Source organism: Epargyreus clarus, unplaced genomic scaffold (assembly GCF_041222505.1).
Source record: "Epargyreus clarus isolate Ecla_fem2 unplaced genomic scaffold, WU_Ecla_fem_2.2 ptg000008l, whole genome shotgun sequence".
NCBI classification, from domain to species: Eukaryota; Metazoa; Arthropoda; class Insecta; order Lepidoptera; family Hesperiidae; genus Epargyreus; species Epargyreus clarus.
In genome coordinates this window covers 8,447,449-8,460,047 of record NW_027332216.1, presented here as the reverse complement: position 1 = coordinate 8,460,047, position 12,599 = coordinate 8,447,449, and the positions used below count along the sequence as shown (strand labels likewise).

General features: G+C 33.9%; 4 protein-coding genes across 4 annotated transcripts; 3 read left to right on the top strand and 1 right to left on the bottom strand.

Moving 5' to 3' along the window:
- The first annotated feature begins 752 nt into the window (after positions 1–752).
- LOC140744166 (uncharacterized) lies at positions 753–1,712 on the top strand. Its single transcript, XM_073075658.1, has one exon. It carries the CDS (start codon positions 753–755, stop codon positions 1,710–1,712), a length of 960 nt encoding a protein of 319 aa, XP_072931759.1.
- A 1,658-nt stretch (positions 1,713–3,370) lies between these two features.
- Positions 3,371–6,051, top strand: LOC140744165 (uncharacterized). The gene is made up of 2 exons (XM_073075656.1): positions 3,371–4,084; positions 5,878–6,051. Exons 1-2 carry the CDS (start codon positions 3,371–3,373, stop codon positions 6,049–6,051), a joined length of 888 nt encoding a protein of 295 aa, XP_072931757.1.
- A 1,098-nt stretch (positions 6,052–7,149) lies between these two features.
- On the bottom strand, positions 7,150–9,580 carry LOC140744330 (uncharacterized). The gene is made up of 3 exons (XM_073075894.1): positions 9,144–9,580; positions 8,591–8,806; positions 7,150–7,993 (listed from the first exon to the last, which is right to left on the bottom strand). The coding sequence occupies exons 1-3, from the start codon at positions 9,427–9,429 to the stop codon at positions 7,863–7,865; spliced, it is 633 nt and encodes a 210-aa protein (XP_072931995.1). The 5' UTR covers positions 9,430–9,580; the 3' UTR covers positions 7,150–7,862.
- Positions 9,581–9,880: 300 nt separating this feature from the next.
- On the top strand, positions 9,881–11,965 carry SCCRO3 (defective in cullin neddylation 1 domain containing SCCRO3). The gene is made up of 3 exons (XM_073075893.1): positions 9,881–10,113; positions 10,220–10,447; positions 10,697–11,965. Exons 2-3 carry the CDS (start codon positions 10,372–10,374, stop codon positions 11,611–11,613), a joined length of 993 nt encoding a protein of 330 aa, XP_072931994.1. The 5' UTR covers positions 9,881–10,113; positions 10,220–10,371; the 3' UTR covers positions 11,614–11,965.
- The last annotated feature ends 634 nt before the right edge of the window (positions 11,966–12,599 follow it).

Sequence of the window (12,599 nt, the reverse complement as noted above, 5' to 3'; positions counted from 1 at the left end):
ATAGTAGTAATAACTATCCAAAGTCGTATCACGTAGGCACTAATAAGTGTGCTTTGTGCAAAGGAGACCATGGTGTACCCAATTGTACAAAATTCACAAGTATGCCTAATGAAATAAAGTTGCAAACGGCAAACAAATTAAATTTATGTATAAACTGCTTATTTCGACATAATAGCAAACAATGCATTTCTACGAAACGATGTCACCGTTGCCACGGAAAGCATAATACTTTACTTCACGATTGTTTTACAAAAACTAATCCGTCAGCAAATAGTTCGTTGCCAATTGCCAAAGCTAATGACCCGATATCAAATAATTTACACGTGTCTCAAAATGGATCGTCTGAAGTTTTACTAGCCACGGCCTTGCTCAAGGTTAAAGCTGTGGATGGTACCTATATACTTTTAAGAGCGTTAATAGATCAGGGATCGCAGATATCGCTCATATCTGAACATTCAGCCCAGCGATTAGGATTAAAAAGATCGTTTTGCCGTGGAGTGGTCTATGGTCTAGGGGAAAAGGAAAATAATTGTAAAGGCATGATAAGCATAACTTGTAATTCAATTTATAATGACTTCACGTTTAGTACAGATGCACTAATAATGAGTAACTTAATAAAAAATTTGCCAACAACAAGCTTTACAAAACCGTCGTGGTCGTTCATTCAAAATATAAACTTAGCGGACAAGGAATTTTGGTTAAGTCGTCCAGTTGACTTACTTCTGGGGTCTGATATATATGCTTTGATCAAAATGGGAGGCATTTGTAGGGGAGATGAGCCTAGTCAGCCATTAGCAGAACAGACTCAGCTTGGATGGATCTTGTTTGGGAAGATGCAGTCATTCCAATGTAATATTGTTATGACAAATGTTGATAGCATTCAGAAGTTTTGGGAAGTAGAAGATTTAGAAGAAGATCCTGAGTTATCATCTGATGATAAAGCATGTATGGAATTTTACTCGGCGACCACGCAGCGCGACGTAAATGGAAGGTATGTCGTTAGATTGCCTATGAAACCGGACACACATGAAAAAATCGGAAAATCAAAAAATATGGCAAAGGCACAATTTATAAATTTGGAGAAGAAGTTCCATAAGCAAAAGGAATTCTCAAATGCATATAAAGGATTTATTAGCGAATATATAGCATTACAGCATATGGTTCCAGCTAAAAACAACAGCACAAGTCCAGCATGTTTTTTACCACATCATGGGGTACAACGAGTGGACTCCCTTAGCACAAAGCTTCGAGTGGTATTCAATGCATCAGCGAAGACGTCGAGTGGATACAGCTTAAACGACATGATGCTTAAAGGGCCAAATTTGCAAAAAGATTTACAATGTTTAATAGTAAAATGGCGGATCTATCCATATGCATTTATTTCGGACATTGAAAAAATGTACCGCCAGATCTTAGTCCACGAGGAAGATCAGCCCTACCAGCAAATTGTATGGAGAGAGTTACCAGAACAGCCCATTCAAGAATATCAGCTGACTACAGTAACTTACGGTACGACAGCAGCGCCTTTTCTGGCCATGATGACCTTGCAGCAACTAGCAGCTGATGAAAGCAGCAAGTATCCAGAAGCAGCACGCATCGTGAAGGAGGCCTTCTATATGGACGACCTATTGCACGGTTCTTTTGATGTCGAGAGTGGACAGAAGCTAATAAAAGATATGAATAATTTGTTAAAATCTGGGGGTTTCAATTAAGAAAATGGAGATCAAACGAGCCGGGATTACTAGAAGGTATAGAAGATAATAATGAAGCAAATCAATTATCATTTAATTTTAAATCGAATGCCGCTACAAAAACGTTAGGATTACGTTGGAACCCAAAAAGTGATAAGTTTACTTTCGAATATTCGATTGATACAAAAGCACCCACTAAAAGAGTCGTATTAGGTGAAATTTCTAAGCTTTTTGATCCACTTGGATGGATAGCACCCTTAACTACAAAATTAAAACTGATTTTTCAAAGAGTATGGTTAGCAAACTTACAGTGGGATGATGAAATTCCTGAAGAGATTAATAAAGAGTGGGTGAAGATAAAATCGGATATTATTCATTTAAGCAACTGTGAAATTCCAAGATGGATAGGATGTATGCAGAATGACGTCATAGAATTGCACGGTTTTTGTGACGCGTCCCTAAAAGCCTATGCATGCGTTATATATGCACGAGTAGTAAAGAAAGATGAAGGGAAGGTGACTTTAGTAGCATCAAAAACCAGATTAGTTCCTTGTAACAAATCAATTTCCTTGCCCAGATTAGAAATATGTGGAGCGCATTTGTTATCAAAATTATTGAAAAAGATTTTGGAATGTTTAAAAAGTCGAGGTGTAGAAGTATATTGCTGGACAGACTCTATGGTGGTCTTAGGTTGGTTGCAAGGCGACCCAGGTCGTTGGAAGACCTTTGTTGCTAACCGAGTCAGAAGCATAACAGAGATAGTACAAGGCGATAAATGGCGTTACGTAAAGTCAACCGAGAACCCTGCCGATGCTGCCAGCAGGGGACTTTTAGCTTCTCAATTGGTAAACAACACTTTGTGGTGGCGAGGACCTGAGTGGTTGAAGGAATTTAAAGATAAAAATGAGAGCACTAGCTATTCTACAGAAGAGGAACTTAAGAAGAATCGGGTAAACGTAGTACAGAGAAGTGAAGATAGCATAATAAACTCTTTGTTAAACTCAAAAAGTTCATTAACAAAAATTACAAGAATTGTAGCATGGGTATTACGCGCTATAAATACCCTAGGATTCAGTAGTACAAATAAACAAACAGCAAGTAAAAAGATGCCGCCATATCTCACATTACAAGAATTAAAGCGGGCGAAATCACTTATCATAAAATATGTACAAAGGACAGAATATAGCGAAGACTTTGAATGTTTATTAAAGCATAATAAATTGCATAATAAAAGCAAACTATTAAAGTTGGGAGTATTTCTAGATAGCAATAAGGTATTACGTGTGGGAGGGCGATTGAACAACGCTCGTATCTGTACAGAGATGAAACACCCCATTGTAGTACCTTACAGCAGCAATTTTACAAATCTGTTAATACAGCAAGCCCATCAGCTTACTTACCATGGTGGCCCACGTTTGACTCAAGCAAATTTAAGACAGAGATATTGGATAGTATCGGGTAATAGAGTAGTAAAGAAGGTGCTTAAAAATTGCGTAAAATGTAGAAAGCACGATCCAATAAAGCAAAGTCAATTAATGGGTAACTTACCAGATGAAAGAATTAACCCGTCCCTACCGTTCTGTCATACCGGGGTTGATTACACTGGGTATGTGGAAGTGAAAGCCAATAAGGGACGAGGCATAAAAACAACAAAAGGATACATAGCATTATTTATCTGTATGGTCACCAAAGCGGTGCACCTGGAGCTGGTTTCAGACCTTAGTAGTTCAGCATTTTTAGCGGCCCTTCGCAGGATGGTCGCAAGGCGAGGAGCGCCACAGCATTTATACAGCGATAATGGCACGAACTTCGTGGGAGCTAATAGGATGTTAAAAGAAGAATACCATGACTTGAAAAATACACTTGGGGAGGAGTTTTTTAATGAAATAGCAGAGTTAAATATCGAATGGCACTTTAATGCTCCATCTTGGCCCAGTGCTGGGGGATTATGGGAGCGAGCAGTACGAAGCGTAAAACATCATTTGAAGAGAGTGGTCGGAGAGCAGAAATTGACTTTTGAAGAGTACACCACACTTCTTGCTCAAATAGAAGCCTGTCTAAATTCACGACCTCTGTGTCCTTTAACGGAGAATCATGATGATTTAGATTTTTTGACACCAGCTCATTTTCTATCTGGGAGACCTGGAATGACAATTATAGAGACAGAGCATGATGCCCGGACTAGATGGCATATGACTTCTAAATTAGCATCTGATATTTGGAAGCGATTTAAAACAGAATATCTCACTCAACTATCGGTTCGGAGTAAATGGCATAAGGAGCGGGAAAATATGAAGATAGGAGACATGGTTACGATCCAAGAGGAGAACCTTCCGCCAGGAAGATGGTTACTGGGCAGAGTGATAGAACTACATCCTGGACGAGATGGCTTGGTTAGAGTGGTATCACTTAGAACAAAAAATGGTATTATAAAGCGACCTGTATTGAAGCTCTCAGTTTTACCTATCGCAAGCGCAAATACGGACAAACAAGTACAGAAAGAGGAAGTTATAGAAAAAAGCAGCAGTAGAAGAAGTCAAGCGAAACCTAGTTTTATTTCAATGGTAATATATTCCTTTATATTATTCATGACACTGTTAAATGGATCACAAGCATCGTTAAAGATATTAACAACATTTAAAGAAGATCAGGGGTTATATTTCGACAAAATTGGCAATATGAAAATAGCACGTGACGAGTGGAAGCTTGTCATATATTATAACATGTATCCCTATTGGGAAGGAATTGCCACCATTGAGAAACATATAAAGTATTTGAATAACTTATGTATATCTATATCTGAACAGTCACATTGTGACGTAGCCCTATCACAACTAAAACACAGCACATCTGAGTTAGAGTTCAATAACCGCATCCTGCTTGGTCAGCGTAATTTTACACGCGTACGACCGAGGCGCGGCCTTATCAATGGAGTGGGATACCTCGCGAACACATTGTTCGGGGTACTCGATGAGCATTTCGCAGAACAATACCAACGAGACATAAATGAGATAAGACGAAATGAGAACCATATGAGAGCGTTATGGAAAAACCAGACATCTATAATTGAAGGAGAGTATAATGTTCTAAAAAGAATGGAAGAAACGATCAGTAAACAGCACAAAATTGTAAATCAAAACTTAAATAATCTAGAACAAAACTTAAATTCGTTAAAAAAGGAAATTCAGAGCATAGAACTAATAGATGAATTTACAATGTCCATTATAATCGCCGGTAATCTGATTAGCAATTTGAGAAGCGTTCAAGATCAGCTGTTGGATCTGATAACAGACGTGCATTATGAGCGATACAATTTCCATCTCCTCTCACCACAACAATTACAACGTGAATTTAATATTATTTCCGGACAGTTAACTAAAGACTTGTCATTACCTATTGATAATATTTCTCAAGAAATGGCTAAAATGTATAAAATTTTAAAGGTTAAAGCACGAATGACAGCCGAGTACTTTATTTTTGAAATCTCAATTCCTCTCGTAGCTAGAGATACTTTTGAACTCCATAAAATAATAGCTGTACCACGTCAGAGCGGAACTAATATGTACAGTATTATTCCGATATCGGATTACATAGCAGTTAACCTTCAGAAGGATCTTTACATTCCAATGGGAGAAAATGATATGCAGCAGTGCATCTATCTTAGCTCATCTTATCAATGTAACTTACACACTACTTTCTACCATTTGAAGCCAGATAATAGACTATGTGTAAGAGATTCATCTTCTCATCACTGCCAAACAAAACTATCGATTTGTGTTCACAAATGGTTGAAACTTTATGCATCTAATTCGTTTTTATTTTCCTGTTGCAATCGGTGTGTACTACGCCTTATTTGTGATGATCATGTTACCGTCGAGCAGCTGACGGGCTCGGGTATCGTACACCTAAGTTCAGACTGTTTGATAAAAGAAACGGATTTTACAGCGTACTCTCAAAAGGAAGCGATCAGAAAGATCGCTATCGAACCAAACTTATATACACCACGGGTAGCTCCAATTAATCATCTCCTGAATATATCATTTAAGATAGATGGAAATGAAACATCCAGCGCCGATATTCATCGCAATTTAGAAAAACTTGGACAGCAAATAAATCAGTTAAAAAACGTAGAGCTTCCTCAAGACACCACAATGGACTATCATGATGTTCATCACTACGTGGTTAGCTACGTTTTACTGACAGCTGGTGTGGTGGTAGCAGTCGTGATCCTATGGAAGAGGTGCAGCCGGCGTCGCAGTGTAAAGCAGCTACCGGTAGCCGTGAGCTATCGGCCTTCACCCTCACCGAATATCAGTGTTATCAGTGTAGAGAGTGCGCGAAATCTAAACAACAGAGCTGACCGTCAGCTTAGTGATAAGTGTAGTGTGAAAGTGAAAAAGGACGCATCCACTTCACCCGTGCCGATAAGGGTGTATAGAGTGGCGGATGTAGTTTAAACATTTTTATATTTTTTATATTTCTTAAATTTTATATATACAACTTTTAAGTCAATTTACATATTTGAGCTTAGTTCTACTAACATTGTTTTAAATATTGTCTGTTATTAGCATTGCAATTGTTATCTTTCATTTTTGTTGTCTCGGGAGCATGTTCGGTGCATCGCACCTACAATGCGAAATCAGCAAAACGTTGTCACGCGGCGGCGTGCCGCGCGGTTCAGTTCGCATCGTTCGCCCTTACCGTACATACCCCAATAATTATAATATTGTAATTTGTAACTATTTTCACGTCATTAAATATATTTTAGCATCTCAAATTTAGCTTCTTTTATTTGTGCTATCTACGGACTGCACAATAATGAATGAGTGTAGGAACTTTACGTTACAATTACAAATAAAAAGTTATTCGTCAAAAACACTTATGATTTGCCTTTCTATAATCTTGATACCGTATAATGAATTTAATTGGAAAAAAATCATTGAAAGTAACATGTCAGAAAATTATTTAAACATAATTAGAGTCATAATTGTAACTATGTATTTCACTATCGTTTTTGTTTTTGAAAAAGACCAATTTGTTTTATTTATTAAAAAAATTTGGAAGGAAAAATTTTATTATATCACAGTATGTACCGAATGAATCTCACAAAATGGTGATTACAATGCAATCTCCGTTACTTTATTGGAGATTTTTGGGACTTTTATTAATTTTTTTGTTTTAAAATTTTCAAAGATATACTATAATTAATTGTTTATTACCTGTTCAACCTATGCATATATATTATGGGATGAGACGAAATGATAAAAATACAATTTAACCAATACATTTTATGAAAGAATATTTGTAAACACATTAAATAAATTTGAATGTTTATGCATACAATATTTTAAAGATATATATGTATGAGAAACCTATGAAACTTGAGGCGTTTGATGGGAAGAGTTAAAATAACTAGTGGTGCAAGGAACAATTAAATATAATAGACTATATATTTACATATTTACATAATTTTATTGTAGTTATTATATACAAGTATATATTTATAAAATTAATCCCTCCAAATGTATAAGGGCCCTTGTTCACATAACTGCATATGAGGTAATATAAAAGATGTACCGCCTACTTTGTGCTTGCAACTTATTGCATTAAATTGTCATGCACAATGTCCCTTATACATATAATTTTCACTTTCAAAGATGTTTTATTTACAGTTAAGTTTTTAAAATAACTTTCCCAGGACCTAAATGGAGTAGTTACCTTAACATTAAATTAATTTTAATTTATTTTAATTGCATTCATGTATTACCTGGTGAATGAATACTAAATATATTTTATTTTACTAAAAACAACATTGTTTTCATTTAAATAATATTGGTCAGTTTTAATTTATCTACTAAAATTTATGTGATCATAATATGGTATAAGAGATAAGTGAAGTTTATTTTTTTATTATTAAATACCTCTGTTAGTTGTAGGGAATAAAAGTGTAGTAAAATTAGTACCCCACAGTAAAAATAATAATAATATTTTCTATACTAGCCCATATTGTGTGGTTTTCTTGTGGCTTGGGTGCCAAAGATACATACAACAAATAACAATGGGTCCAAATTTTATTTGGAATATTTCATTTATAGTTAGCAGTTGCTAGGTAGAAACCAATACAACTTTTAGGTATCCAATAATATAAAAAAAGATAATCTAAAGTCAACATCATTTTTTCGCTCCCTTAATGGTCACAAATTCATCCCTTATAGTGCAAAGTGCTCCAGGCACATCTTCAGTTTCTTGTAGTATTCTTTGGTATTCTTTCAGCATCTTAAGTTTAGGTGTAGTGCTCAATACTGAAAAAGAAATAGAGGGTTTAATATTATTTTACAAGTTAAAGATTGAAGAACCTTTTAAAGTTAAACAAGGGAGTAAGCTCCGCTACCTTTTATTCCTGCCTTATAAGAGGATTGTGAGTGTTCTTGTTTAAATAATATCATAATTCATAAGATATACTAAGACAATGCATTATATCTTAGTCCTCAAAAGTAGCAATGAATATGTTTATGTAATAACCTTAGTAATGTTATGTAAGAACCTCGGAACACTAATTCTATTGAAAGTTAGTTAAACAGATTACTCTTTATCCTCTTGACATAAGTATATCCTTTAAAATATAAATTATTAAGGACATTTTCATCACAATATCTCAATATGTATTGTATAGTTCATATATACATATTGTAGGCGCTTATGTATTTTATTATTTTAGTTAGCGCAGAAGGTTTAATGTATATTTCTTTTTAATATGTTCTTATGTATATTGTTTTTATGTCACTTCTTCCTTCACAGGTTGTCATTAAATTTTCATCACCTATACATCTATTTAAAATATATAGAGCTTTATAAGAGATTATTAACTAGCATATTATATACACATATATAATACATACATTCATATTGCTTGGATTTAAGATTCCTTATCAACCGGACTGAATAGTTTTCAGTGTCTTTCTTAGCTTCAGTAAAAAACTGAATGTAAATAACTTGCTTATCATCAGTTCTTGATTCAATACAATAATACATCTTTAAAAACTTTTTATAATATTTCTTTGCCATCAAAAATGCCTCGTGTGTTTCCTTGACTTCCTGTGATAACAGTTTTTGGTCTGAAATAAAAAAACAACAAAATTACTTTATTTATTAATTAGTTACTCAAAACATAATTAAAATAATTGTACCCATTGGAAGACATTGTAGCAAGTTTTTTTCCGTTTAGTAATACTATAATTATTTCAATACACTTTGACAGGAAGGATGCTTCCTGTTTATTTTAATAATTATTTTAATTATCAAAGTGCATTAAATTAAACAGCAAGCAGCCTTCTTACGTAAACTGGAAAAACATTCAATAAATTAAGATCAAAATCTTAAAATTCGATAAACAACTTCTTATATTGATTATGTGATTGAAATGTACATACAAAATATTAAACGAGATCATACCTTGCTTATAGTTTTCGTATTGAGTTTGTTGTCGGGACACTGTTTTTAATTTATCTTCAACTTCTTGTCGGAGTTTTTTATTTTTTTCTACAAGAAGTCTAAGCTCTTCGTCATAACTTTGACCTGTGTTTACTTGATAAATAATACCTTGCAGAAAACTCTCTTCAAGAAGTTTCAGGATTTGATTACAATGTTCATTTATATGTAACTCAAAATCAATGAAGCGTTTTTCTTCAATCTCACTTAGATTTATGGCGTACTTCCAACTTTCTTCCGTAATACTCATGGTAAGTTTGTTATCGTTTATTCGTAATTATATTTATTTATTCGAATTCCGTCCTACAAAATGTTAAAATGGTATAATGATCATTATTTGCTTCACACACTTTACACTGTTGTCTTGTAACGGTAACGACTTATTTTCAAAATATAGGCACTTAGGCAGTACTGTCAGTAGCCACCACAGAGCATAGATCCATAGATAATTAATATTCATATATTAGACCCCACAGAGAGTCACAGAACTCATAGACTACTTAAAAATATAGACTATAGATATCAATAGGTATGTATCAATATTTAATAATTATCGTCTCATTTAGGAGTATAGGGTTTCATAATGATAATAAATTTCTAAAAAAATCTTAAGTGTAGAAGGTTAAATATGCAAATGCAATCTGTTTAAAAATGTATTTCTGTAATCTGTGCTGGTTTTTGGTCTATGAAAAATACTCTGTGGTGTATGTATTGTATTTTGTCTGTCGGTAGAACAAGATAACTTAGGTGCACCTTTATGCAGTTTTATAGGTTTTTGTGGAAGACTCAGTAAACTTATACAAGTAATTATAAAAAACTGAATAAAAGCAAAATTATTATATCAACAATTAATATGTTGAATAAAGCTAAGCATATTCTCAGTTTTATAGCATATACCTGACCTTTGTCGTGTTGTAAATGAGTGAAGAGGATGGTACGTAAATGTTATGAATTATTTGTGAGTTATTGCATTAGATAAGAATTTTATCGCATTGTAATAATTGTAGCCCATGCGAATACATCTTACTTGTTTATTTCAGGTTTTCTCTAGATATTTAAGAAATCTCAAGGCGATTTCTGGTCATTATGTTGTATAGTATAGTGAGCGAAGCACTGGTGAAGTCTGCTTGGTCCACTTGTGTGCGAAACACGAGTTTTATGTTTTGGAGTTATTTGTTGCACACCTTATCAAATGGGCCATTGTCTCAGTTGTTTCAAAACTCAAACAAATGCTGATTCTTTATCGTCCCCTCACAGGAAAAAAGATGGTAAGTTTAGCTATTGGTTAATTGCATTAAATTACGATATTGATATGTAATACTTACATTAACGTTGCAATAGTTGAGAAATGATATTGGACATACATGTATTAGTTAAAATAAAAGCTACTTCTAACATCCCATAATAAATATAAACCTGTGTATCAACTATTGCACACATTTCTAAATTAAATGTACACCATATCAACTTTCTAAATATGCCATTTATTTATTGGATTATTTTTATGTTTATTTCAGAAATCACAGAAATAGTTACAACCAGTCAAGTGCCTTCTGTCATGACCCCTGACTACCCTCAGGAAGAACCCCTTCTTTGTGACAATGAAAATAGTATAAATTGTTACAAAAACAACAGTACTGTACAAAATGCTATTACCCTAAGTTCCTTTAGTGATATAGGCTCCAGTGAAATTGTCAGTTTACAGCGAACAAATGTAAACTGTGAAAAAGCTCCAAAATCATTTTATCAAAAGCTGCCTTCAATTCCTCGGACCATGTCATCTTTGGGCTCCAGTGAACCCAGAATTTCAGAATCCAAAATTAATCAGTTGTTTGATCAGTACAAAGATTCATTAGATGAAGCAATATTAGCAGAAGGCATAGAAAACCTATGTAATGATTTACAATTGAATCCAGATGATTTCAAAGTCTTAGTGCTTGCTTGGAAATTAAATGCTAGTCAAATGTGTAGATTCACAAAGGTAGAGTTTGTACAAGGTTTAAAAAATTTGAAAACTGATTCTATCAAAGGTATACAACTAAAACTAAATGACATAACCAGTGAACTAAAGAGGGACACTGAACAGTTTAAGGATTTGTATAGATTTACATTTAAGTTTGGTCTAGACGTTAGTACTGGACAGAGAATATTACCTTCAGACATTGCAATAGTTCTGTGGCGTCTAGTCTTCACAAACAATGAGCCTCCTATATTAGACAGGTGGTTGAGCTACCTAGAGAAGAATTCTCATATAAGAGGCATCCCCAAGGATACTTGGTACATGTTTTTAAATTTCTGTGAATTTGTGGGCGATGATCTCAGTAGCTATGATGACACAGAAGCCTGGCCCAGTTTATTTGACGATTTTGTGGAGTATGAAAATGACCAAATGAATCAGAATGTTTCAAAGAGTGATATCAAAATCCAGGATTGATTGTGTTCTGCCAAATTTTAGCTACTGTAGGGTACTTAATTCATGTTATTGAGACTGATAATCAGATAATGAATGCTACATGTTGAGGTTGAGAAGTAAATAAGAATGATAAATGGTTTTCATACCTATATACACATATGATCTATAAAAGGAACTAAAACCAAGTGGGTTGAAACAAATGTAAATAATGTCATTATATATTTTGTAACTATTTGTGGAATTATATACTTAAGCTTTAGTTTTATTAAGCATTGACATTCCAGGAATGGAATTAGCCAGAATTTGTAAATAATTTATATCCTCTTAGGTGCCTATATATCTGCATTTGTTCTTATCTGGCATATTTGTAGTAGTCAAGAAAATTAGCTATTTAAATTTATCATTGAGTGTGTCGATTCCATAGGTAATCAAATGTATAGGCGCCTTTAAACCGTTTGCTCTACTTGAGACTAATTGCTATGTACTTATGTACTTGGTCACTTGGCTATACCTTAACTTAGCACCATCCATAAATGCCTGATATTGAAACGCATAATAGTTTTAAATCACTACAAAATGTTTTATTTTCTATTCTATTGAGATTTTAGATTGCAAAATGGAATACCAATATTATTAGTGTTTGATTCTGAATAACAATGTGATGTGTACATACAAGAAAAGTTTTATTTTCCTGTTAAACCTATAATTATTTTTTTATAATTTTGTAATATACGAAATATTGCAAAAAGCAGGTGCCATTTTATAGTACACTACAGGTTGCTATAATATATGTTTATTATTAAATGAAAATACAATGCACTTACGTTTCCAAAGCAATCCACTATATGACTAAACTCTATACTTGGTTATTTTCTTGTCGCGCTCCGTTAAAAGAAGAAGCGATACAGACGTCGCCTGATTTTTTTAAAAAGAATGCAGAACTGTGTAAATCACAAATATTCAAACTATCCGGATTTTGTTTGAAAGTGGCCATTCCAATTTAATCC

Coding starts and splice junctions, on each gene's coding strand:
- LOC140744166 (XM_073075658.1), top strand. CDS start 753: ATGGGAGGCATTTGTAGGGGAGATGAGCCTAGTCAGCCATTAGCAGAA.
- LOC140744165 (XM_073075656.1), top strand. CDS start 3,371: ATGGTCACCAAAGCGGTGCACCTGGAGCTGGTTTCAGACCTTAGTAGT. Junction 4,085..5,877: donor ATCCTGGACGAGATGGCTTG/GTTAGAGTGGTA, acceptor CTACGTGGTTAG/CTACGTTTTACTGACAGCTG.
- LOC140744330 (XM_073075894.1), bottom strand. CDS start 9,429: ATGAGTATTACGGAAGAAAGTTGGAAGTACGCCATAAATCTAAGTGAG. Junction 8,807..9,143: donor ATACGAAAACTATAAGCAAG/GTATGATCTCGT, acceptor TTTTTATTTCAG/ACCAAAAACTGTTATCACAG. Junction 7,994..8,590: donor TAAATCCAAGCAATATGAAT/GTATGTATTATA, acceptor TTTCTTTTTCAG/TATTGAGCACTACACCTAAA.
- SCCRO3 (XM_073075893.1), top strand. CDS start 10,372: ATGGGCCATTGTCTCAGTTGTTTCAAAACTCAAACAAATGCTGATTCT. Junction 10,448..10,696: donor CCCTCACAGGAAAAAAGATG/GTAAGTTTAGCT, acceptor TGTTTATTTCAG/AAATCACAGAAATAGTTACA.